We start from the raw sequence: 25,660 nt of genomic DNA on the forward strand, positions 1-25,660 counted from the left end.
AGGTGCCCAGGTAAAGCTGACTAAAAACTCTGAGCCCTTGGCTTAATTATGACAGCTTTTGCTCTCCTTTGTCTATCAATTGCTATAATTGAATCCATGGCAGGAATTCTAGGAAATGGAATTATCTTGGCTACCTGTTCATTGAGCTGCATTGAGAGCAAAACATGGCCCCCATATGATATGATCATGATCTCACTGACTTCATCTAAAATTACATTACAATGCTGGATTATACTGGATTTATTCTTCACTATATTTTGTGATCCCACCTATTTTGAAGAAAATATATTTGGAATTATCAAGACAGTATATTTGGTTCTGAACTATGCCAGCCTCTGGTTTGGAGCCTGGCTAAGTGTCTTCTATTGTATCAAGGTTGCCAGTTTTACACAGTCTTTCTTCATCTGGCTGAAGCAAAGAATTGCCAGGTTGGTGCCCTGGATGGTGCTCACATCATGGCTCTTCTCCATCATAGCTGCAATTCCTTTCGCCTGGCATGTCTACAGGGGGCACAACAACTTCACTGCTCCTTCACCCACAGAGACAAACTCTACAGCAATGAGAACCACAAGGAGAGACAGTTTGGGTGTATTAATTCTTCTCTCTAATGCTGGTATATGTTTGCCTTTAATACTGTCTGTTGTTTCAAGTATCCTGCTGATTCGGTCTCTGTGGATACACACCAGACGGATGCAAAATAATGCAAGTGGCTTCAGGGATCCCAGCTTAGAGGCCCATATCAGTGCCATCAAGTCAGTTTGTTCCTTACTTATCTTTTATGTTACATATTTCATAGTTTTCACGTTACTTTTGTACATTTTTTTTTTACGTTTTAGCATTGAAAAATCCTTATGTACAGCTGTAATGGCTGCCTGTCCTACAGGACACACCTTGGTCTTAATTTGGAGCAATCCAAAATTTCAAGAGCTACCAGCCAGGATTTTGCACCACATTAACTTTCCTATCAGAACTATGTCCTTGTAAAAGATCATAATTTAGCCTAGACTTTGTAGTTTAGTTCCAAATGAACTAATTTGAAACCATAAGAGTTATAAAGTAATAGAAGCTAAAATTAGTAGATTAGATCACTAATCTGGATTTATGAAGGAGGTAGAAATTGTCTCCTATTTACTCTTCTTTCCTTGAAAATCACAGTTTGTCTAAGATAGCAGAAAAACAAGGCCAAGACTCAGACCCAAATGTAATCCCTCTTGAAATGCTTAAAGTTACTAATTCATGACACAAACAGATCAGACCTGCTTGATCACAAGCATGTTCATATATAATTTGGGAATATGATGCTTGAATGCTGTTTCTGGTTACTACAAGCCCCTAATGTGAATGCTAAGGAATTTCCAATAATATGAGAATGTCTTACAGATCATTTTTGACTACTTTTGAATTGCAGAAAAATATTTGTTGATTCTAAAGGTGTCTATAAAATTCCAGTCTGGTTCAGTAAAAAATGAAACCTTTTGACATTCCTCGCTCTTGCTGAAGTAGTGACCAGTGTCTGTGTTCCCAGTGGAATGATGCATTGGAGGACTTGCTAAAATCCTGTGATTTGAGCTAATAGGAAGAGTCTCACCACATTCGTGATACATTAGGACTGGAGCTTCAGAACCTTTTGAGCTGCAGCGGGATTTTATTTACTTTTAAAGTGACTGTTACAGAAACATACTTGACTTGACCCTTATGTTCACTAAGCCCATCCTGATTCATTGTGTCTCGTGTGGATGTTGTCAATCTGTATGAAGCAATGTACCTGTAATTGATCTGAGTCTGTGCATGAAGAATTGTATTTTAAATTTTAAAAAATACCAAGTCAAAGGATAATTTGTGTTGGGGTCTTCCTTCTCCTCATGACACAAACTGTGCCACAGGTGACAGCAGTGTCTTCCATGAACACTGTTCATGCCATTGAACAGACATGCAGAAAATGCAGCACACGGCAGCGACACCCTGACATGCCACTGCCAGCACCCTGCATTGTCACCATGCTGGTTCCCAGCTCAGCACCATCAGACACCCTCAGTGTTGGGAGGGTTGGTCCATCCTCTGCCCTTCCCTGCTCTCCCCTCACCGGCCCTCAGGAGCAAACCTCAGAGCTCTCTCACCACGCCAACAAGCAAAACACGTGGGCTGTGCTCAGCCCACAATCCCTGTGTGCTCTCCTGCTCCTGGCTGAGCTCGGAGGCACACGGCTGCTCAGCAGGGACACCCTGGACAGCTGCTCTCACACCATTTGGTTGATGTCCCATTATTCCACATTCCTCCTGCACCAGAGATGCCAATGCAGTCCCTGTGCTGTTTTCCTGCATCTTGAAGTACATCTTCCCTCCAAAGCTCTCTTTCCATAGAATTAAATCAAGTAGTTACCAGTTCATGAGCATGCATTTGGGGATCTAAGATGGAAAGCTGACCAACATGTTGGAAAACACCTCATATGGTCAGTCTTCCAGAAGACCTCTCCATCTGTAATTGACCAGCTAATTAACTATTGTCATATGAATACAAATATCTGTAACATTCATTATATACACCGTCTACTAAATCCCTGTGTTCTTCTGGATATATTATAAGATAAGTTTGATAAGTTTTTTTTTCTGGGAAAGAAATTACCAACCCCTGTGTTAGTAGGAAAATGACAGATACTGGGATTAGGATCCTCTGGAGACATGCATCTTGTCTGAGAGTAGGCATTTTTGCTTTTCTCCCTTCAGTTTGTATTCCAGATGTGGTTTGGTTTCCCCACCATAAACCTACCAGTCTGCAACCCGAAGAAGCTTTGAAAGTCATGGGACCAGACCCTTCCAAAACATCTGAAATGTCCCCACACACACTAATGCCACATGTACTGCAATGGCAGCTCGGTTCAACTCTGCTACAGTGAATCAAATCAGGAAAAAAAAAAAAATTCAAAGCTTATCCTGCTCTAACATTTCCAGAAGGTCATCATGCAAATCATGTCATGTACCTCTTCCCATTGAGCACCCAGGAAAAAGCTCACAAGATTTTCCAGGAAACTGCTCACATGTAACCTAAAACAGTGAAGCCAGCATTTGAAACAAAGTCCTTTTCATTTGAAAGCACTTTTCTGTATTACTGTAATTTAATGATGAAAAAAGTCATCAGTGAGCAATTCAAAGGTAGACAGCAGTTCCCATTTATTTTCTAAAGCACAATCTTCCAAGTAACAAACCAGTAATTTGATTAGTCTTTAGCTCAAGGCAAGAGATGCAAATATCTACATGAGAAATGACTACAGGATCCTTCTCTGATTTGCATTCCCATAAGCACAGCTGGAATTTTCATAATGGAAATTCTGGAAGACATCTGATGGACTCTGCTTTCAATGCCCATCAGAACATGATTTAAGAATTGGGAGCACATGTACAATTGGCAACTGGGCACATTATATGATAGTCCTTTATTAGCTCTGCATGTGCATATTGAAATGAAAGGCAGAAATGGAACACTTAACTGGATAGTGTCTTACACCAAAATACACATCTATTAAACAGACAGTTTCTTCATTAAAATTCTTTTTTTTTTTATCTCAGAGGGGCTTAGTTTGTTGAGATATGAAAATGCAAGTGTTACTCATGCCTTCAGGTTGCAAGAGTCTTACACAAGCTACATTTTGTTATTCAGGCCTATTCACTGAGCTCTTTTTGAACCTTTTACTTAAGCAGTGAAATCTCTTAGAACAATTTCTTTCTTTTATGAAAGGATGTTAACATTATGATACCTGCCCTTAGCTTCTAAATTATTTTCATCTATCCTATGCAATGGAATACTACATAAGCTCAGAGTTGAAAAAAAAAAATTCTATTATCCTCAAGTAGTTGCACACATATGTAAATATGTGTTGAATTAATCTAAAATGCAGGATGGGCAGAAATTTCAGTTCTGCTATGACAGCATATATGTTTGTGAAATCCCAGGAGCAGTAAACATGAAAAAATGAGCAGTTGCTCAAAACATGAGAGAAATTTCTGCTTAAGGGAATTGTCAGAAAATCACTGTTTGTTCTTACCACAGTTACAGAAAGGGTGTATCTACAAGCACATCTTACACTCATGGATTCCCAGATCACTTATTTTACAGGGAAAAAAAAACAAAAACTCTTCATTATTCATTGTTATGAAAGTTGAGATTGCTTAAAAAATCACTAGCAAGGATGTCAGTAAAAATCAGATTTAATACTAAGCAACAGCATGACCAAGTTCATTGGCAAGGTTCACTCCACTACTTACTAGATAGTTAAGGCACATGAAGGGTAAAAAAGCAACAAACAATTCAATTTGGTTAACTCTTCATTCAGTGTGTCATAAGATCAAAATACAGTTTATTCTGAAACTGAATAACATCTTACCTTTTCTTACAATTAAAATCATATTGGCTCACATTTGAAGTTTCCTTGAAACCAGATTTTGTCAAATATTAACATTTTTTTAGAGCCTACTTTCTTCAAGTGATGCTTTTGCTGAAAAATTTCTGACTGACCCTTCTCCAAAAGCATTTGGGCTCACGAGACAGTAAGTACATAAGAAACTTTTGGAAGGTTTTTACAAATACATTCATAAAGATAACACAAAGGCAAATACCACTGCAGATAACTTCATTTCAGATCTCTTTTTAAACCATTGTCAGTTTGAGATACAGAGATTAATCCATCTCAAAGCTCAGGTTCGTCTTAACCGCAAGATACATCTCATTTCTCTGAAACTCAAAATCCCTCCAGCACAGCCCGAGTAAGGAAGAAAGTGGTTTCCTTCCTAACTGCTTGTTTTCCTTCAGGCAGCCCCATCTTTACCTTAGCACTTAGTGTATTACCTTCATCTCTTAACTCCATCTATGTTTTGTTGAAAGATAACAGCAGTTCAAAGGCACATGTGCTTACACAGCCCCAAAATCAGTTTTGGAGCAGCCTGTATTACCTTCAGGCCACAGGACATACATTTGGCTGTCCTTATCTTTCTCACTTTCACAGGCGTATGGGACTGACAGTCATAAGACCCAGAGGAAACCTTCAGAAATGTGTACAAAAGGGTTCATACTCTGAATCAAAACAATCAGGCAAGAGTGGTTTGTCTCTCAGTTATCTTGTGGTGAGTGATGTACTTTGAAATTCTGTGTTATAATGTGCAGCAGTAAAGGTATAATTTTCCCATAGATACAAAAGAACTGTGTTCAGAGGGATTGGAGGTAAAGATTACCACTGCGAGCTGAAATCATGGGACAGGACAGTGTCCTATGGGACACAGGATGGCTTTTTGGATCAACTCTGACTCTGCATTTCTGTCATAAAAGCCCCCATGGGATGAATTTGCATGAATGAGCAGGGCCTGTGCATGTGATACCAGAAACCAGATCAAAGAAAGAATGGGTAGGTGCTGAGAGGCAAGTGAAACTCTCCTAAAACTACATAAGGTGAGGAGACTCTCAGTCCCGTGGATTCACAAGAACAGAAAAACTCAAGTCTCTCATGGCCACAAGCACGTCGTGATAACAGGTAACAGTCAGTGAGTGTCTGTATGAGGTAATAACTGAGCATAATGTGTGAATTGTTACCTGCTATTAATAATAACACCTTGATTCTACTAATAGTATAACTAGTAAGAAGTGATCTAATAGACATTAATTGTGATCTTCTTCTTTCCTGACTTGAATGCCAACCAGGAAAATTCACATATTTACTCATGAAACCATCACGTCCTTGCTTGACTCTCAAGGACTAGTACGGGCTCATTAATGGTTGCCTACCTGAACTCCATCTGTAGCTCAATGACCAATAAATATTCCACTAATCCTGCTCATTGTCCCTTCACTGACCTGCCTACTTTGCATTGTGTTGATGATAGCATAGGGAAGTCTGAGATGTTGCATACCCTCAGGGCAGAGTTGGTTGTCAAGTGCCAGATTAAAATGCTCTGTGGTCACTATGGAGTAAGACCTTTCTATCTGGTCTACAGCAATCTCCTCTTGTATCTGCAGCAAAAGGATGATTTATTCAGAGGGTGTGTTGTGATAATTCCTGAACAGTGGAGAAGGGATTTAAGGAGACCATTGAAATCATCAAATTTACACTTGTGTTAACTGAATGAAACATGCCCAATAGTTCCTTTCAGTAATTCTGACCTTGGACATTACTGCAGAAGCCTTCTGTCAGCATTTTTACTCAGAGCTAATTCCAGGGCCTTATTTTTCCTCATTGTTAAAAACCTCCTCATGACATCCAATCTTAAATGTCTTTATAACAACTTTATGTTTTTCTTTACATTATATAATCCTTATTCCAGTTAGTGTTAACTTGTCTCAAAATACTTAGAAGCAAAAATTTGTTTTGTTAGGCTAACAACTTTTTGAAGTCTCTTCATTACCCTTTAATTGTAAAATAGACTTGTATTCATCTGGTCATCCCTGAGGATATTCTTTGTTTTCTTCCATCTCTAGCACACCATTTTGGTAAGCAAAGTATTGTGTTCAGTTTCTTAAGCAAAATATCTCAGAGTTGTTCTGCTGTTTCCTACTTGATTTTTCCCAGAATCATAGCACCATTTTACTTAGCAAAGATGTTAATATCATCAAGTCCAACCATTAACCTGGCACTAAACCTAAGGGCCTGTGGTCCAAAGTGCCTCATCTACATATCTTTGAAATAAATCTGTGGATGGCAACACAACCACTTCTCTGGGGAGTCTATCCCAAAGCTTGACAACCCTGTCAGTGAATAATTTTTTCCCAGTATCTCACCTGAGCCTCCTCTAGCACAATGTGAGGTAATTTTCTTTCATGCTGTCTCTTCTAACATCCACGGGCACTGGCATGTACCTGGACACAGTTCCCATAAAAGAGGCTCTGGTCATCAAAGGCCTGTATGCTGAGAAACAGATCTTACTCTAAGGCTTCCTGGAGTGGGTTTAAAACATCAGTGAGAATTCAGTTGGTGGACACAAATCAGCAAAGAATAGTGCTAAGTGAAACCCCTGAACCGCAGTATGGGAACTGACATGATAATGGATCTTACCTATCTCTCACTAGCACAGGTGTAGTGGGATTTTCCCCATCTGACCACATTTCCAATAGAGTAGCAGTGACTTTCTGGTTTTCAGAGGTCTGTATCAGGTAGCAGGAGCAGGATGCTCTGTGAGGGAAGGTCAGCCAGGAACTGAAGCTCACAGCAAACCACGCATGAAGCAAGATCCTCACAATGATTGTAGTCCCATAATACCTGAACAAAAAGCCTCCAGAATAGGTCAGCAACAGCAGCAAGGTTAAGCCAGTAGTCCAGGCAATCCAGACAAAACCAAGATCAACCCATGAAGTCAAGTCAGCAGATCAGGGTCAGGTATCAGCAAAGTTCAAGGCCAGACCCCAGCCTGGCTGCCCTGTAGCTCTAGCAGAGACCACAGGTAAGTGTCTGAGCTCCTCAGCAAAGAACAGGCAGCCTCCAGCTGGACTATCTGCTCTTCCTGTCAGCCTTTCTGCAGAAGTCTGACCAAAGGCTATCCTGCTGCACAGTTACGCAGCACTTGAACAAGCAAAGCCCAGCGAGAAGGGAAGAGGTGGCAAAGATTGGTGTTCTAAGTACCCAACAGCATGGATGTTACTGAACTCAGGATTCTGGATAAAGAGCAGATAGATGCCATCAGACAAAATGAGGATGCTGTCAGTGTCATATAGAGAAATGTGTGTTTAGACTTGTTCCAATTGTCAGAATGAGTTAAGTAGCCACTGTTTAATTAACAGCAGCTTTTATTTCCCTGAAGTTGCCATTCTAGAGTGACTGACAGAGGAGATAGAACTACCAGCAGTGGTCACCTGAAACAAAAAGAAACTCAGCAGAGGAAAAAGGAAGGCCTGTAATTCAAATCCTAAGGAAGATATTTTTTAAGAGCTTCTGCCCAAAAAGTTTTGATGAAATAAGGAAGCCTGCTGCCAAGACAAAGAGGGTGTAATTTTTTACTCACCAAACCACCTCTAGTGATAAACATAATTTCTGTTGATTGGAGTACAATTTCTTCCAATGAGACAGATAAGCTACAAATTAAAGGAATTTTCTTTGCCTTTTTTTCTTCTGAAGAAAGAAGAAATGGTCATTCATAAATGACCAATGTCCTGCACTTTCATACTCCTTTGTTAGGTGAGAAATAACCCCTTTGCGCACTGCGCTGCCTGTGCCACCAGCGTTAATCCCGCAGTAAAACAATTCTGATGATGACATCAGACACACCATCATCCTTCATATAAGGTCACAAGTACACTTTTTGAATTTTATTGGAGGTTTTGGCTCCTTCAGATTGGAGATTAATCTGCTGATAACGTCTAAAAAGGTGAACAATATTTCTATTGGTTCTTTCAGGTAGCTCATGCTAGCACGTGAATCTATATATTTCCTCCTTTGTAGTCATTTGTGAGATACAGGAATGCCCAGCCAGAGCTTTATCTAGGCAGTGACTGGAAAGTGAAGTTTCATCCATCTGTGGTCAGGATGGCAACAAAAGGACATCTTTTTGCTCCAATGCTGTGGTTGATTCTCCTCTCCATTCAGGTCTCCCTGGGTAAGTACATACTTTATTTTGCATAAGGCAGAGAGATAAAAAAAGTATGCAAATTTAATATAAATAGGTTGTTCTTCTACCAACCTCTAAAGCAAAGTGACAAAAAGGTGTTTAAGTATGTTTCTGTCTTTGTTTTAATCTCCTTGATAATCCTGAGATAAGGAAGGGTAAGCCTTTTGTAAAAGTTTTGTATTTTACTCAGATATCAGTGACCGGTCATTGTCATAAGAATTCAAGTCCAAATTTTGTAAACCGTTTAGCTGTACTAAAAACCAGCTGGGTATTCTTACTGCTGTTTTATCTCTCCTGCTGAGCTCTTTGTAGACAGAATTAATAATTCCAGGTCTTTGTTCAACACCAGTTAAAATTACGTAGTTCTACCCTGCGTGCCCAGTGGAGTTTGGGTAACACAACATCTCCGTTGTTCCTGTGTATCTGAAGCTATCACTGATTGTCTCTCTGCTCTTCTGAAGCTATGTGTATGTGCTTGATGCTGGTGATGAAATACAGGTTTTGGAAGCCTCCTTTTTTTCTCTCTCCACATTATGGCACTGTGGTGGTGGTCGCATCCGCGTGTGATGAGAACAGGACTTCACGGTTGATGTTTTGCTGTAGTCTTGAAGGTTCTCACCAGTTGTGTGGATGCAGTCAGAGTTCACATGGCAAGGAACAGGAGGCATTCTTGACATACATTTTCATAATATGAAACATTTTTTTTTATTATTTTGACAACTTTGTAGTGATGTTTTAGTGTCAACTGGGCTGTACTTGCAGGAATAAGAGTGAGTTTTCTGCCAGCTCCTTGTTAACATCACGGAACAGTAACAGACTAAGTGGAAGATGCAGACAAGAGTAGCTTTACAATGGCACCATCATCAGGACTTACCACCCTCATCTCTGCTCTGGCAGCACTTGCACTCTCTATGCTGCTACAGGAGTTCTGATGTTCCCCAGGCACAGAGCACTGTGCAGAGCAGTGCAGGAGTCACAACTCTCCAGCAGTGAGCTGGAAATATGCCCCTGAGGCAGCAGGCCTGGGCTGGAAACCTCCTCTTAGGGCCTGGGGACAGGAATGCATGCCTATGAGAAGTATTGGGTTTGCCTATGAGAAGTATTGAGTTTTCAGGTGGAATAAGCAAAAATCTCATGTCTTCTCAACTAAGCAGAACACCAAACCACTGAATTCAGTGAAGGTACTTGTGGGACATGCTGTGGAGTGTGAGGAAATACAAAATCGTACATGTATGTATCATAAAAATTCAGAGAAGAGTGATTACAGCAAATGATAGCATTTATTGGGAAATATTTAAATCTGTTGATTGTGTTATGCCTACCTCTTACTTCTGTAAGGCCTTTGATATGGTCCCACATAACAGTCTTGTCATGAAATTGGACATATGGATGAATTTGATGGATTCAATAGATAAGAAATTGGCTGGATGGATGCATCCAAAGAGTTACAGTCAATGGTTCCATGTCCAAATAGAGATCGGTAACAAGTGGTGTCCTTTAGGGGATGGGAACTGTTCAAAATCCTTATTATTAACATTGGTAGTGGGACTGAGTTCACCATTGGCAAGTTTCCAGAGGACACCAAGCTCAGTGATGCAGCAATTAAGGGTAGGAATGCTATCCAGAGGAATGTTGACAGGCCAAGAAGGCCAAGTGCAAGGTGCTGTATGTGGCTTGGGACAGCCATCAGGATCAGCACAGACTGCGGGATGCATAGCTCGAGAGCAGCCCCATGGAGAAGGACTTGGGGATACTGGTGGGGACAAATTGGACACAAGCCAGCAATGTGCCCTTGCAGCTCAGAAAGCCAATTTTGAGCTGAGTCTTCAAGCAGATCCCCTGACCTTACCACCTCTCCAGTAGCTGGCCTGGCCCCTCTGGTCCCTCTGGTAGCCAATTCCTCCAGTTACCTCACTCCCAAAGAGACACACACAAACTTGGCTTCCAGGCCAATTAACTCACACGATAATGAAGCTTGATCTACTGTAGCAATCACACTCTGACAGGCAGTCACCTCACCCACTCCAATTGCCAGTGTTTATTGTGGCAGGCTTCGTGAATCACAAAACAGGGACATTACTCAGCATTTCCCAGCCCTGATAAGTCAGTAAAAGAGAAAGTTTGCCTGTCATTAGAAATAATTTACATTTTAGCAGTGCAGTTAGCTCAAACTTGTAAATACAGACATAACTACTTGCAAAAAATGCTCTTTAAGTTGGACTATTTAGAAAGGTGAACCAAATAAGTCTAATGTAAGAGTAAATTAAGATCAATGATGATGTCATTAATATCCGCAATAGATAACCATGATTAAGCTCTGTCCTTTCTATAACCTTGCTCTGTCTGAAGGCTCTGATGAATTGAGGCTGTCAAACGGAACTGGCCCCTGCTCTGGAAGAGTGGAAGTAAAACATGAGGAGAAGTGGGGAACTGTGTGTGATGGTGACTGGACCATAAAGGATGCTGAGGTTGTCTGTAAGCAGCTACAGTGCGGATATGCTGTTAAGGCCCTTAATCGAGCTCCTTTTGGAGAAGGAACTGGACCAACGTGGTTGTACCGAGTTGATTGCCATGGTGATGAACCTGCTCTCTGGAACTGCACACATACAGGATGGGGTGCTTTTATCTGTCCTCATTACTTTGATATTGGAGTGATCTGCTCAGGTAAGAAGTGATCCAACCTTGTATAATAGAAAAAAGATATGACCCTGGGATCAAACTTCATCCTAATTGGATAAAACCAAGTACTCTCTCTACTCATCCAAAACAAGTTGCTCCAGCATTAAGTCTTCTGCTGACTGTGAGTGCAAGCTGACTTTGCCTGGGCACAGCAATGACATAGAATAAACATATTAAATGACATAGAGCAGAAAAAAAGCACTATTTGTTTCTACCACAGCTCTCCCAGGCAACAGGAGAGCAGTATTGAACTTGTCTTTGACCAGGAATGTGGGCTAAAAAAGCAGGTGTAGATAGAGAAGCAAGAAAATGCAATGTTATATCATACAACTGCCCTTCTTCTCCAGATCTTCAGGTGAGCTGAAATGGCAAAAAACCTCCAATATCTGTTTGGTTGCTTTCCTCTGCAAGATATGCATGGTTTTACTCTTTGGAAAAAGAACCATTGCAAGAGTTTTTTTCTTCCCAGCTTTATGACTTTGCTTTTGTCCTTTTTTGATTTTTTTTTTTGTAAGGTTCCTGTCAATCCATTAGTCTAGCCTGTCTAAATGTCTCTGAATGGCAGCTCTGCCCTTGTGATTATCTCACCACCCCCCCAAAATCGTAAGAGTGTACTCCATCACCACCTCCATGAAGAGACGACACTGAGCAGAACAGGCCCCTGGAAAGATCCAGCAAGTGTTATTCCCCTTGCTGACAGTCTTCAGGTAGAGTGCAACTCACTAATGACTGAGCCTGACCATTCAATCAGCTGCTTAACCATATTGTCCTTCCATCCAGACAGTAACATCCTAGTTCTTGGACATAAGAATACTGTGCAAGACAGTGTATATGGCAGTACTAAATGTGAGGTAAATGACGTGTGCTGCTGTCTCCCCATTCATAAATCTATTTTAATCAGAGAAACCAATATGGTCCCACAGGCATGATATATGCTTGATAAAACCATGCTGACTCTTTCCATTCATCTCCTTGTGCCCACAAATGAGTTCCTAGAAGTCTCACTCCATATTTTTTTCAAGTACCAAAGTGAGGCTGCTCAGCCTGTAGATCGCCAGACTGTCTTTTCAGCAGTTTCTGAAACTGGGTGCAACATTTCCTGTTTCCTCTTCCTGAGTTGCTTCAGCTTCCTGTTCATTGAAATAATGAAGTCCCAAGGGCACACACTAGTAAATGGATATTTGTCTCTTTGTCTGTTTGGGGATTGCTACTTCTCAGTCATTGGCAGATGTTCAAAGCTTCCTTCCTTCTTTCCCAAGGATTTTGTATTTTCACATACTGATAAAAAGGCAATCTCATACATCATTTGCTTTTTTATCAGTGCTACACAGGAATTGCCCCTGTTACAATTCAAAAGTATCAGTGGTCCTCAGAGAAGTGAAATGGCCATTAAGGTAGAGGAGTTAGGAAAATAGGTCAGTAAAACCAATCCTTGATGCTGGATTTCTTGTTTTTTGGTTATTTTGCAGGCTTCTCTGATCTGCGTCTGACTGGAGGAGACACTTCCTGCTCAGGACATCTGAAAGTAAAGCAAGAAGAAGCTTGGGCAACTGTCTGTTTCTCACACATTGATTTCAAAACTGCCTCTGTTATATGTAATGAGTTAGAGTGTGGCCAGGCTGTGGATATCTTGAGAGGAACTCACTTTAGAGACAGACATGAACTGATCTGGCAAGAAGAGTTTCACTGTGTAGGGGATGAGACTCACCTTGCAGACTGTCCCAGGAACTTACATCAGACTAACACGTGTTCTCATGATGCCATTGTTGTGTGTTCAGGTGAGACTTTGGACTGATGGACATAATCCACCCATGTCCTATATGCCTTCTTCCTGTTAACCCACAATTCAGAGCATCTGTACACTTCTGTGGCCCTCAGGATCCTTGGATGCTTCCCCTACCATACCTTGAGCCATTCAAGGGGGACCAGAAAATAATAGAGAGCAGACCCACAGTGTCTTATTCACTCTACTGAGAGTCTGCATCTAACATGGGCTGTTCTAATCACTTCACTACCACACAGAGATCACAAAAGAGCTGTTATTTCTTCTATGCTGTTAGAAATATGCACTCAACAGTCCTAAGAATGCTCTACACATCATTCTCTTATAGATAAAAGGGAAAATGGCCAGAGCAGACAAGCAGGAATATCGAGACGTTAATTTATTTCCTGTAGTGCCAATGAATATGTTAATCCCTCACACTTCAACTAATTATATAACTGGAAGAGGTACCATTTCTCCAAAATGTTGAAAGAGGCCCAAGTTACAAATGTAAGTTGCTAAAAAAAAAAAAAAAAAAGGTTGCCATAGGCCTAGATGACTTTCGTTGTGACTGGAAGGTAACGTTACTTAAGAACTCCATACAGTCATGGCTGCTGGGGGTTCTGAATGCAGCTATGTATTGCCACCCACTGAAAAAGTGAAGTTTAGGCCTAACAAACACAACTTTTTTCCTAAGGCCACAGTTCTAAAGGGGTAAACTAAACCTGGGGCAGAGCTGCTGGCAACAGTCTGACACAAAACAAGCCTGGAAAATGGCTGGAGTTCATGTCTGTTTCCTGCCCAAAGGGCTTCAGTCTGTTTCAAGACTGCCTTGGACACTGATCAGTGGCAGCCAAATACCTCAGTTAAGGCATCTAACAGGCCTTGGCTCCTGCCTCTATCTTGAAAGAGTCTTATCTCAGAGCTGAAATCCTGAGCCCATTAGGAGTACAATGCAAGGACAGGGTAAGGGTAGAAAGTAACAGTGTGAGAAGACAGAGGGACTGCATGGGCTGGCAATAGGACACCACAGTGCCATCCAAGCCTCCCTTAATTTATTGTCAATATGCTGATGGTTGTGGCCTCTGGCATTCAGAGCCTTGCTCTGGGTCATGGATAAAAGCTGATAATTCCCCACTGCAGTTTCTGGTAAGCAGAAACTGCAGTGGGGAAATGTGGCATGACCAACTACTGGGAGAGAGAAGGATTCCAGTTGCTCCTACTCTGAGTTCCTCACATGTGAGGCAGTGCTGAAACTGCCTCTGCAAGAGAAGATGTTGTAAGGTAGCAGCAGTATTGTGAGAGGAGGAGAGAGCAGAGCAAAGGGGAGACACTGAACCCAAAGAGTCAAAAGACTTTTAGTCATACATTGCAGGCTACAACATGGACAATAGAGTTTTTTTCAGAGCTGTTTTATCAGCATCTTGTTTTAAGATATTTTCCAGTAACCTGACATATAAATAAATGCTAGTTTCTTGCAGATAGAGAGTTCTCTTACAGTCTTCAGTGCAATAGCACAAAACCCCCCAAATTAACTGCTAAGCTCCTTTATTCTTTCTGCAGGCTATGGTGGGTACAGGCTGGCCAATGGCAATACCACATGTTCAGGGAGAGTAGAGCTTCTCCATGGAGGCACATGGGGAACCCTGTGTGACTACCTGTGGGATTTATCAGCTGCCAATACCCTCTGCCATCAGATAGACTGTGGAGTTGCATTACTGATACCAAGTGGACAGTCATCTGGGGAAGGAAATGGATCTGTCTGGAATGGCACATTCAGCTGCCAGAAGAATGGCTCACACCTGAGAGACTGTCCTGTCCGTGCTCTAGGTCAGGATGAATGTCCTGCTGGAAAGGAGGCTCGTGTGGAATGTTCAGGTGAGCAATGGAAAGGCCTAAGAAGAGAACTGAAAAACTTCTTCCTTGAGGAAAAATATGGACTCAGAATTCACAGGGCATATGTGGAGTCAGGCTCTGTCTTTTGACTGCTGCAACAGGAGTCAAGGCTGCACTTCAACTGTACCACAAGGCTGCCCTCTCTGAAATGCTCCTAATGTCAGGTAAAGCAAGAGCAGGGCTGCTGCACAAGCCAGGATGAGCTGGGCAGAGAGCTTGAGCACGGCACAGGCAGAGTCCTTGCCACCCAGACAAAATCCATCTGCATAGAGGACAGGGGAATGTACTGATAATAAGGTCTATAAGCAGTCCCAGACAAGTTTGAAGCAAACAAAGAGATGTAGGGTCTGGCTGGAGAGAACAGCCAGGCATAGCATGAGACAAGACTGGAAATGTTACACCTGCCTTGTACTTGAGGCAGGACTGAATTCCTGGTCCAGGTTTAAGAGAGGACTCGGACCAACATTTGAAGGATGCAGAGCTGTAGGCCCTTGGTGATATTGGTCTGAAAAATTAAGGTCTATTGGTTGACCCCAAGCCCCAAAACCTAGTGCCCTGATTTTAAAAATTGCAAATGGGACCCGATCCTGAGTTCTAGTCATTCTTCTCAGTAAAACAGGATGGACTGAAGTGTAGTTATGAGTATGGAAGTATCTAGATATGAGTATGGAAGTGTCTAATTATGAGTATGGAAGTTTCTAGGTATGAGTATGGCCCCGTTAAGTCATTTCTACTACTGAATGATAAGAAAAACTCATTCCCATTTCCAAGTCACTTCCAGGTCCTGCCCATGAGAGTTGCAAATGTAACACTCCAATATTCCCTTTCTCTTACATTCAGGGTGTCCAGGGGGCAGGTTGGTGAATGGCACCACATGCTCTGGCATAGTGGAGATCCGCCATGGAGACACATGGGGAAGACTCTGCCACTCCCACTGGAATTTGCAAGCTGCCAGTGTTCTCTGCCATCAGCTGAACTGTGGCTATGCAAAATCAATCGAGATGGAAGGTGGTTTTGTGGATGGAAATGGGCCTATATGGAGAGATGCTTTTCACTGTGAAGGGACAGAGTCCTGCCTGTGGGATTGTGCTCAAGTGACTTTGGGCAATCCAACCTGTTCAGCCAAAGAAGCAGCCACTGTAACTTGCTCAGGTAAGTCAGGAGTTGCCTTTTATGGGTGGTGCAACTTCAAACCAAAGCAGTGCTGGTCATCTCACTGACAGGATTTAGTCTTTGAGGGGGTGAAGCCTTTCTTGCTTCCCACTGCAGGCCCTTGTGTGCACAAAAGCAAACAAAGACTTAACAGGGGCAGTCTCCTTAATCAGTGGTGGGAATTAATATTTTACCAGGACAGAAATTTGTCTTACATAGCTTTCCTGCAAGTTATTTCTACTACAGTGAGCTAAGTAGATGTTACTCAATATATTTCCCAACTCTCTTGAGCCCAGGTCTTGCTGAATCCCTCAGACTCTCAGGGGGTGAGAGCTGCTGTGATGGGCGAGTTGAGATCTCCCTCCACGGTGTGTGGAGCAGAGTCCTGGATGATGACTGGGACATTAAGGATGCCCATGTGGTGTGCAGACAGCTCCAGTGTGGAACTGCCGAGAAAGCCTATTACCTTCCAAAGTCTGAGCGTGGCATGGGTCTTGTTGGCCTGAGGAGTGTCCAGTGCTCTGGAAATGAGACCCAGCTGATGCTCTGCAACACCTCCCATCATCAGACAGTGTCAATGGGAGTTTCTGAAGACATTGGTGTGATTTGTTCAGGTGAGTCACTGTGTGAAAGGTACAGAGTGTTTCCTAGGGTTTCTCCAGCCCACATGTGCTGTGGCATCACAGATCTTAAGCTGGCATGAGTCTGAGCTTGATGATAGTTAAGGAAACAAGTATAATTTACATAATGTTTTCTTCATCTGAATTTCTTACAGGATTATCTTCCAGAGTCAAGAACTATTCTTCATGAACTATTAGAACACAGAAGCCATAAGAACATTAATTTGGCTATGATTGCCAAGCATTCTTACTGCCCTTGAGAATTAAATAGCTTTTATTTTGTGACATTTCTATATTTATAGATACTTGCAGCTATTCTACAGAATATTACAACTGTTTCTACTCTTCTCTGATTTTGTAACTTATCTGTAATAGGAACAGTGTCTGTCTCTAATTAAATGAGTATAGATAGAGAACAGGTTGTCTGGCCTTCTAAGATAAGGTGACCTCTGCATATACTTAGTATGATTAGACACTTCTTGCTGGCAATATCTCACAGGAGTTATTCAAACATTCACTGGTGCAGGAGTCGGCCTTTCCCTTTATGCAGTTTTAGCCTCACAGGACTTCTGCCCAAGCAACCATAGCAGAAGAACTGGGATATAACAAGAACATGATGTCGTAAAAGTGCTTTAAAAATGTTCCCATTATGCTGACCTATGCATTTATAGTTGTGTTGCATTTTAACAGATGGACTTTCTTCCTACAGGCAGCAGGCTGATGAGGCTGGTGAATGGAACAAACCGCTGCGCTGGGAGAGTAGAGCTTTATCATCATGGCATCTGGGGCACCATCTGTGATGATAACTGGGATCTATCAGATGCCAATGTTGTCTGCAAACAGCTTGGATGTGGACACGCCATCAAGGCATTTGTCTCTGCTCACTATGGAGAAGGGTCAGGGCAGATCTGGCTGGATGATGTTAATTGCACTGGGGCTGAATCTGATCTCTGGGCATGTCCCTCTAGGCCGTGGGGCCAGCACAACTGCCAACACAAAGAGGATGCTGGAGTCCTGTGTTCAGGTGTGTTTGGAAAACTCTTTTCTGAGCCTGTGGGTTCAAACAAGATGGTTGTATAAAAGGGAAGTTGAGAACAGTAAGGACTTGCTTGGACAGCCTCTTCCTGTCTTGATGCCAAGCACAGTTGGTCAGCACATCTTCTTGGTCCTACCAAGATGCAAAGAATCTACAGAAGCCCATATTATGCACCAACACACACGCACACAAAAGTCTGTGGTGTGGTAGGATATTTGAGGAGTTTGTAATGATCTCCGCAGCAAGGGGCTGTGTGCTCATTACAGTCAGTTACAGCTGGCTCTGAAACCAATGGGAACAGTCCACTGTGCACCACAGCATCAAACAATCCAAGTAGCTTATAGTGGCTCTGCTCACACATATTTAAGACAGATTGGCAGCAGCAAGAGAGGGGAGAAATGAAAGAGAATGGGAAAAAAATCACTGATGACCCCTGAAAGGAGTGCAGCCTGGTAGGGCCCATGTTGGAGCCAGTACAAACCCTGAAAGGACTGCAGCCTCTGGAGCATCCACGCTCCACAATATGGGTAGAACCAACACAAGTATTTAGCACTATAGAACAAGTCTTACTGTGTTGGAGTCCAGGGCATGGGGAAAACCCCTCAAATTGCCCTGGAGGGTCCAAGACCCCTGCTGAGACCCCAGGAAAGCATTGCCTTTGACCTTAGTCCATGGGAAAAACTGCCAACACTTATGGATGAAATGAGAACAACAAAAATTTAAATTAGATAGTAGCTTAGTTTGTCATAGGGTGAAAATATGTAGTTTTGGGTTTTTAGAATGGAAGTAGATAGAAGCAAGATGGAGAATTTTGGGAGGTGTCTTAAGTTCTTCTTTTTCTACTCCATCTTCTGCTGTGACAGTCACACAAAGACATTGGTAGAATGTATGTGATGTAGAAAATTGTGTGTCTAGAATTGGTAGTAATTATTTGTTGTGGCTTCTGAGCTGCTTCACCGGCTAGCTTGCTCTCTGACCATAATATGATGAAGGTTTTGGTAGGTCTGGACCCCAGGCTGGAGCGTGATAGGTGGCGTGGAAGAAAGAGTGGACACTTGAGTGGGTTTGACCGGGCTTTATTCCTCTCCCAGTGCTGCCCATGTGCAAGAGCAGGCTCTGGGCTTCTGCACTTCCCTTATAAACCCAGGGAGTGTCCCCTAGGAGGGGAGAACCCAGAACAAATAGAAGGGGAGAGAGGGTGTGATCCAGAACAGGGAAACTTAATGAAACAAAGGAAAAAGGTGTTGCCCCCGCACCTAGCCGAATCCCAGGGCTTTTTCCCTAGAATCTTCCAGATCTTACAAGGTGATTGACAGGGTCTCACAAGGAAGAGACCACTGGGGAGTTTGGGGATGGGGAGTATTAGAACAAACCAATATAAACAGATATAACAAAAACATACAGAACTTTAGAAAACCCAAATGCACACCGCAACAATTACTGGTACAAAATTGTAAATATAGTATGTTTTAAGAGTTAATTGGATTAGAAGCCTTTAAGAGACCTTGAACACTGGATCTCGTGGTCTTGGCAGCAGTATCTTTCTGCACGTTAAGTCTGGTGAAGGGTGGCACACAAACTTTTGAGATAAAAATTTAATAAACACCTTTTAAGACCAAGCTGCAAGTTCCACTCTTCTTTCCAACCCTGGCACAGGCCTTTGAAAAGGAAAAAAACCCTAATTAGGGGGATCTTGGACATGAAATACAAGATTACTACACAGGCAGGAAAGCAACATATTACAAGAAGTTTGGGGCACTAATTCCATTTTTATGTCTTCACTTCCAGATTTCCTGGCTCTGAGGCTGGTGAACGGCAATGACTGTGCCGGACGTGTGGAAGTTTTCTACAATGGGACGTGGGGGAGCGTTTGTTCCAACAGCATGTCCCAGGTCACCACAGCAACCATGTGCAAACACCTGGGCTGCGGAGATGGAGGAGGAATAGAGATGGACTTCAAATACGGCAGAGGGTCTGGGCCCACATGGCTGGACCACATTGAGTGCACTGAGCAGCACAGCTCGCTCTGGCAGTGTCAGTCAGACCCCTGGAACCCTCAGTCGTGCAATAACCGAGCTGAAGAGACCCACATTACTTGCATTGGTAATCAGAAATGCATTTGTATATGGCCAGACATGTACACTAACCTATGCATGCACATATGGACATCACAGAAATTACTTTGTGTTCACTTGTTATATGGTGTATATTATTTCTAGTTTCATGAAAATGGCAGCAACATTTTTTTTTGTCTATATCATTGACTTAAATGAGTGAATTAAAATTATAAGGTTATCACAGAGTGCTGTGGCCCAGTGAAATCCTAAGGAATTCCCTAATAGGATGGTGCCATTGCATATTCCGTAATGCAAAAATCTATGGTACACAGTCAGTCTGTGAGATCTGAGTTAGGATGAGACTTCCCAAGAAGTCTAGAGCCAAGTCTGTGTTTCTACATGTAAGGAGGCATATCAATGTATACACATAGCCATGGACAAGCGTACAAATCACTTTGGTTCTAAAGGTCCATTTCTAATGCCTGCTCTTATGACAGTATTTCACACCTATTGGTAAGAATTTCTCTGTTTATATATATATATATATATATATGTTCACTATAATAAAAATTAATTCTATATGACATTCAGATATCCTGAAAGGGATTGCAGCTGCTTCATGAGAAGAAGGAAGGCATAACCATCAGGAAGATTATTACTCACAGCAACAGCCAAACAGCCATCCACCGAGAACTAAACAGGCCATACACATATTTCAGGAAATAATTTACCTGATGGTTAATTTTCAGGTATTCTATACTCCCTCAATTTTTTTTCAGAGAATAATTAAATTATTTACTTCATTATTTAAATTCTGCAGGGAGAAAGGAGACAACATCTTCAGCTGCATTTGCTGAATGTCCAAACTCTACAAGTTGTTCAGGTACCTCCACCTCTTTCTTTTTGCTTATTGGTCTCTGTGGACCTTCCTGCTGTTTCAGTAAAACAGAAGGTTTCTGTGTTTTGCAGACAGGGAGAAGTTACGAGTCATAGGAGGAGAGGATGAATGTTCAGGCAGAGTGGAGATGTGGCACCAAGGTTCCTGGGGAACCATCTGTGATGATGCCTGGGACATGGCAGATGCCAATGTTGTATGCAGGCAGCTGGGCTGTGGATCTGCTGTGTCTGCTCTGAGTGAAGCTGCCTTTGGGGAAGGGAGTGGTCCCATCTGGTTGGAGAAGGTGCACTGTAAAGGAACAGAGCTGTCTCTTTGGGACTGTCCTTCCAAACCTTTGTTTGGCAAAAGCTGTGATCATAAAGAAGATGCTGCTGTGAATTGCTCTGGTTAGTGACTGGTCCTTTATTACACAGGTCTGGGAAGGAGGTGGGTAGGGGAGCATTATGCCAGCTGTACTTCCCAGTGATTAGCCCTTTCATAATTTTGGCTGCAAAAACATCACAAATTATATGAAGATAGTCTCCCTATTTTTCACACTTGCCTCTTCCTTAATGTGCACTCACCTTCCTTTTGCAGGTGTGACAGAAACAACCACACCACCCATGAGAGCAGGTAAATTCTTTCTCTCTTTTTTCTTTCTCCCATCAAATGACAACTTAATGTCCCTGATACTTAGCAGATAAAACAGCAGTTTATTTCAGCTCATCAGAAAGCACTTCCCACACCTTTCATAAAGGAACACTTCGTGCCACAACCCCGAGCTGCTGAATTTTATCTGCTTGAACAGGATCCGTAACAGAGCATCAGGTGTCCTGCCTCACCCTGCTCGCATGGGCACAGCAAGGAGCTGCAGACGAGGAGCTCTCTGGGACATGTGATTCTCTACCTGTTTCCCCTTGGTTTCCATTCAGGCCGTCCCCGCCGCCCTGCCACAGGCAGTACGAGACTTTCAGTGCCTGTCATCCTCTGCATTATCCTGGGGACCCTCCTCTGCCTCGTCCTTGCCATCCTTGCTGGGCAGATCCGACGTGCCAGGGCACAGCAGAGAGGTGGGTCTCTCAGGACTGGTATGAAATACCTCCTTTACATGGCTCCAAATGTTTAATTGGCTGGAGGGGCAGTGGGGATGGGTGACTGAGATAAACGGCATCTCTTGCCACACTGAGATTTTTCACTTACTTTCTGGCAGTGAAAGAGCCCTGAGGTGCTTATCCTCCATCAGCACACCTTGGTGACTTTCTAGGTACCAACCAGGCCATGTAGAGGCACTTCTCCTTTTCATTACTCCAGCCTGACTATAAGGAGGTACTGTGAAAGTGATCATTACCTTTTACTTTCAGGCTCCAAACTATCCTATGACCCCTTCTCCGAGGCTGTCTACGAAGAGATTGATTATAACCTGATGAGGGAAAAGCAGGGCGTGACTTTCATGGCAGGTCTGTGTATGTGTCTTGCTTTTCTCAAGGGAAAGCTCCTCCTTTCTGATACTCCAATCTGGTACTTTGCAGCTCCCAAATCTACAGAGAAATTTAAAATTCCTGGATTTGAGGACAGAAGTTTCATGCCCAGTGGACTCTGTCAATTCCTCTCCTGGGGACAATTTGTTTTGTGCAGTTCTCTCTGCAGCCACAGAGCATGGATCAGTATAGGTCAAACAAACAAACAAAAGACTTTCGCTGCAATTATTTAAAGCAGGGACAAATCAAAGAATAATTTGCATCTCCCTCACAGCAGCTGGGTCCTGTTGGTCTCCTCCCGTGGATTGCTTTTCTCCCTTTGTGGCTTGCCTCCCCCATGATCCACAAGAGGTGTTACGGGGCCCTGAGGCCCATGGTCATTCCATTGTAAGCCTTGCAGAAGTAATACTGACTGCCAAAGAATATGCTGAACTTGGATGCTAATTACTGTAGCCTGCTATTTTTCTCATGGCGCAGTCTTAGCACTTAAGAAGAGTTTAATCTGATATCATGCTCTTACTCGTTTGCCTAGATTCCTATTCAGAGAGCTCAAAACCAAAGGAACAGTTTTATAGAGCGGACAGTGATGAAGAAAATGGTCCTAGAGCAACTCAAGGTAATGTGGTTTGGACAAAGAAAGAGATCCCAAATCAGGGTAATTTTTAGTATCCAAAGCATTATGAGTGATTAAAACTTTCATTTCATGTCCTAATGATGTTTCTTTGTGATCCAAAATCCTCTGTGTAACTCTTGTGGTGGAAGAGTGTCATACAATCTCAAAACTAGCATATACAAATGCTAGTTTTCTCTTCTATATGAGAAATTCAAAATAAATGTTTTGCTGGTAGTTCTGCACACACTTCACAGGATCCAGTCACATGAATCCAACAATGTGACAACTGCTTCTCCCAGACATTACAACCCCAATAGCTTGTAAACTGTTGCCTTATTTCTGAGACAAATAGGGAGAATTAAAACAGAGGAAAGACATATTCCTAGTAAGAACACTGATGTAAATTTGAGCTGATTAAGGGATCTTAATCCAAGTGATCTGAAGAAAATAAGATTCCTAGCTGTGGGGTTTGCCTGGGGGGTACCTTTGGTTTGTTTGTTGGTTTTGTTGTATAATTTGAAATAGGTGAGGGAGAGCAAGTGTTTGGAGAAGAACTGCATTTTCTTAGAGCTGATCAAAAAGCTCTGTTAACTATTGCCTGGTGGCCAAGAGATCAACTGCCAAAAGCACAAGCAGTTTTGGACCTCAGTTGCTCATATCTGGATTCTGCACCCTCTCTTTACTTTCTACTGCTTTTCATATTTTAAGGACTTTTTTTAGTTAAAAAAAAAAATTAAAAATTTTTCTTTACTTGCTTTGAAATGCTTATAGAGAAGACAGTTATTCTAAATAATTTCTCTTCCTTTTATTCAGATTCACTATTCATTTCTAGGTAAAAAGTGAAGCAGGAGTGCTTTGATATACTTTTATGTTTATACATGTATTATTGGTAAGCATATGTATATACAATAAAACTGTGTACACTGACATTCGCTGACGGATGGATTCCAGTTAAGTACATGTCAGTATTACAGCCTTGTGTTGCTGGATCAGCTGCTTTCCCTAGTGGAACTTAATACCTGTACTGTTCCAGAGACCTCTCCACTGCCTGAAAATGCCCTGGAAGACGGTTATGATGATGCGACAGAAGCTCCTGGACCTAGAGATGCTTCTCTTTCTGAGCAGAATGAACAGGAAATCATTGGGATCCCTGGGGAAAGTGACAGAAACAAGGATGCATGGACAGGTGAGGCTAGAAGAGCAGTGCTGTTTTGTTCTTATAGCCAGCTAATCTATACCCACGCTCTGCTTTCCTTACATCCATAAAATTCCTGCCTGTGGCCAACCCAACCTAAGTTTTCACTGCCACAAATTAAAATTGTTATTTCTTATTAGAATGACCACAGAGACAGAGGGTTGCAGTCATCTTTGAGACAGCCTTTTAAGTACTTGAAGACTGATAACAGTTTCTTCACATACCTGTCCCGAGTTCTGGTTTGTATTTTGTTTCTCTATACAGCCACAAACTAAATTAGTCAACTTTCTACTTGGGCCTTGTAGATTACACTCTGCTCATGATGTGTCTCCACTCAGTCCATGTCAGTAGGTCTGTATCTTTCAAAAATTGTTTCAAACCCAAAACTTTATGGTATTTCTTTACAGCATGGTACTGAGATCTTACTAGTGTCAGGTAGAGCAGAAGGACCAGCTATTATTTTTTACAGCATATCCTTCCGTTTATGGATGCTAGTGTGATACTTCCCTTTTCTCCAACAACATGGCAGGCTTGAGAGGGCTCAATGTCTGATGCAGCTTCAAATCGTGCTTTGTAAAATACCACATATCATTAGACACAGATTTTTCAAATTACACAATTAACTGTTTCTCCCTTCATCTGTGGTCTCTTAAGTGTCCTTATTAGATCTCATTTTATGTCCATGGAGGATGGGTTCAGATAGGTTTTTAGTGTGGCACTAAATTTTGTCAGGCCATATAATTCAGTAAGAATTAACAATAAATATTTAAGACAGACTTCTCTTTATCAAAGCATTTAATGTAACTGTGAAACACCTTCTGATCTGAACTCTGTTTTTTGGGGTAGTGATAAATATCTCTAGAAACATGGAAAAATAATTAAAATATAGGACTCAAAGTAATGAGAGAGACATTAGAGATTTTTTTTTTTTAACAGCTCATGAATATATTCCTTTTAACACTGTGTATAAAGCTTGCCCTTTGGATATGTATACATGCAGCAGAAGGCAGAGTGACCTAAGCATTTCTCAGGTCTTTCACAGTTACTCCTATCTAGGGTTCTAATTTCTGGAGGAGATAACTGGCAGCTGCACAACCACACAGAGGTAATACATACAGGATATGCATTTCTCTATCTCAGTGTTCTTCCCTTCATGTTTTCAGACTGGACTCCCAGAAACAGGACTTCTGAAGCTGAGAGATCCTCATCCCCTGCTCTTGAAGATACAGGCTATGACGACATTGAAGAGCTGGGACACTGATAGAGACTGCTGAGCTGTACTGACTTCTTCTGGAAATACACCACTGTTCATAAAATTCTAATCCTCTACTAGCAGAACCAGAATAACCTGCATTTAAGATTAGTTTACATAAGTTTGGGTTACTTCCAGAGAAGAGATTACATACATAAAAGATAAACAAGCATAGCTGTTAAGAAAATCTTTCAAATTTCTCGTTGCTAAGACTTAGTGGACACTTTTTGCTTTCTTTTAATTTTTTTTCTGAGGTAATTTTTACATTATAAGATTTTCTTATTAGAAATTGTCCAAAGATCTCAAATTTATGCTTTTCCTCCCAGATATATGGGGACATCTTCTGGGAATTTTTTGGAATGGAGACTAAACTGCAGGGAAATCATCAAAATTCTGTTTCAGCCAAGTCTTTGAGAAAGAAATTCTTCCTGATTGCTTCTGCAGCAACATCAACAAGATCTGAC

At 41.9% G+C, this 25,660-nt stretch overlaps 2 protein-coding genes across 2 annotated transcripts; both read left to right on the forward strand.

The window, feature by feature from the left end:
- Positions 1–48: 48 nt before the first annotated feature.
- LOC310906200 (taste receptor type 2 member 40-like) lies at positions 49–984 on the forward strand (the record flags this gene model as incomplete). The annotated part of the gene is made up of 1 exon (XM_083855261.1): positions 49–984. The coding sequence occupies one exon, from the start codon at positions 49–51 to the stop codon at positions 982–984; it is 936 nt and encodes a 311-aa protein (XP_083711387.1).
- A 7,135-nt stretch (positions 985–8,119) lies between these two features.
- Positions 8,120–25,205, forward strand: LOC310906114 (antigen WC1.1-like; the record flags this gene model as incomplete). Its single annotated transcript, XM_083855162.1, is given in 19 exon segments — positions 8,120–8,146; positions 8,150–8,209; positions 8,211–8,257; positions 8,497–8,567; positions 10,929–11,243; positions 12,728–13,036; positions 14,584–14,898; positions 15,757–16,068; positions 16,365–16,682; positions 17,398–17,712; positions 19,513–19,827; positions 20,602–20,664; positions 20,751–21,065; positions 21,256–21,291; positions 21,591–21,728; positions 22,020–22,115; positions 22,669–22,752; positions 23,783–23,935; positions 25,108–25,205. Coding segments are annotated over 19 exon segments (3,387 nt in total).
- Between the last annotated feature and the right edge of the window lie 455 nt (positions 25,206–25,660).

This window comes from Zosterops lateralis (genome assembly GCF_965231275.1).
Source record: "Zosterops lateralis genome assembly, chromosome: 2".
Taxonomy (NCBI): domain Eukaryota; kingdom Metazoa; phylum Chordata; class Aves; order Passeriformes; family Zosteropidae; genus Zosterops; species Zosterops lateralis.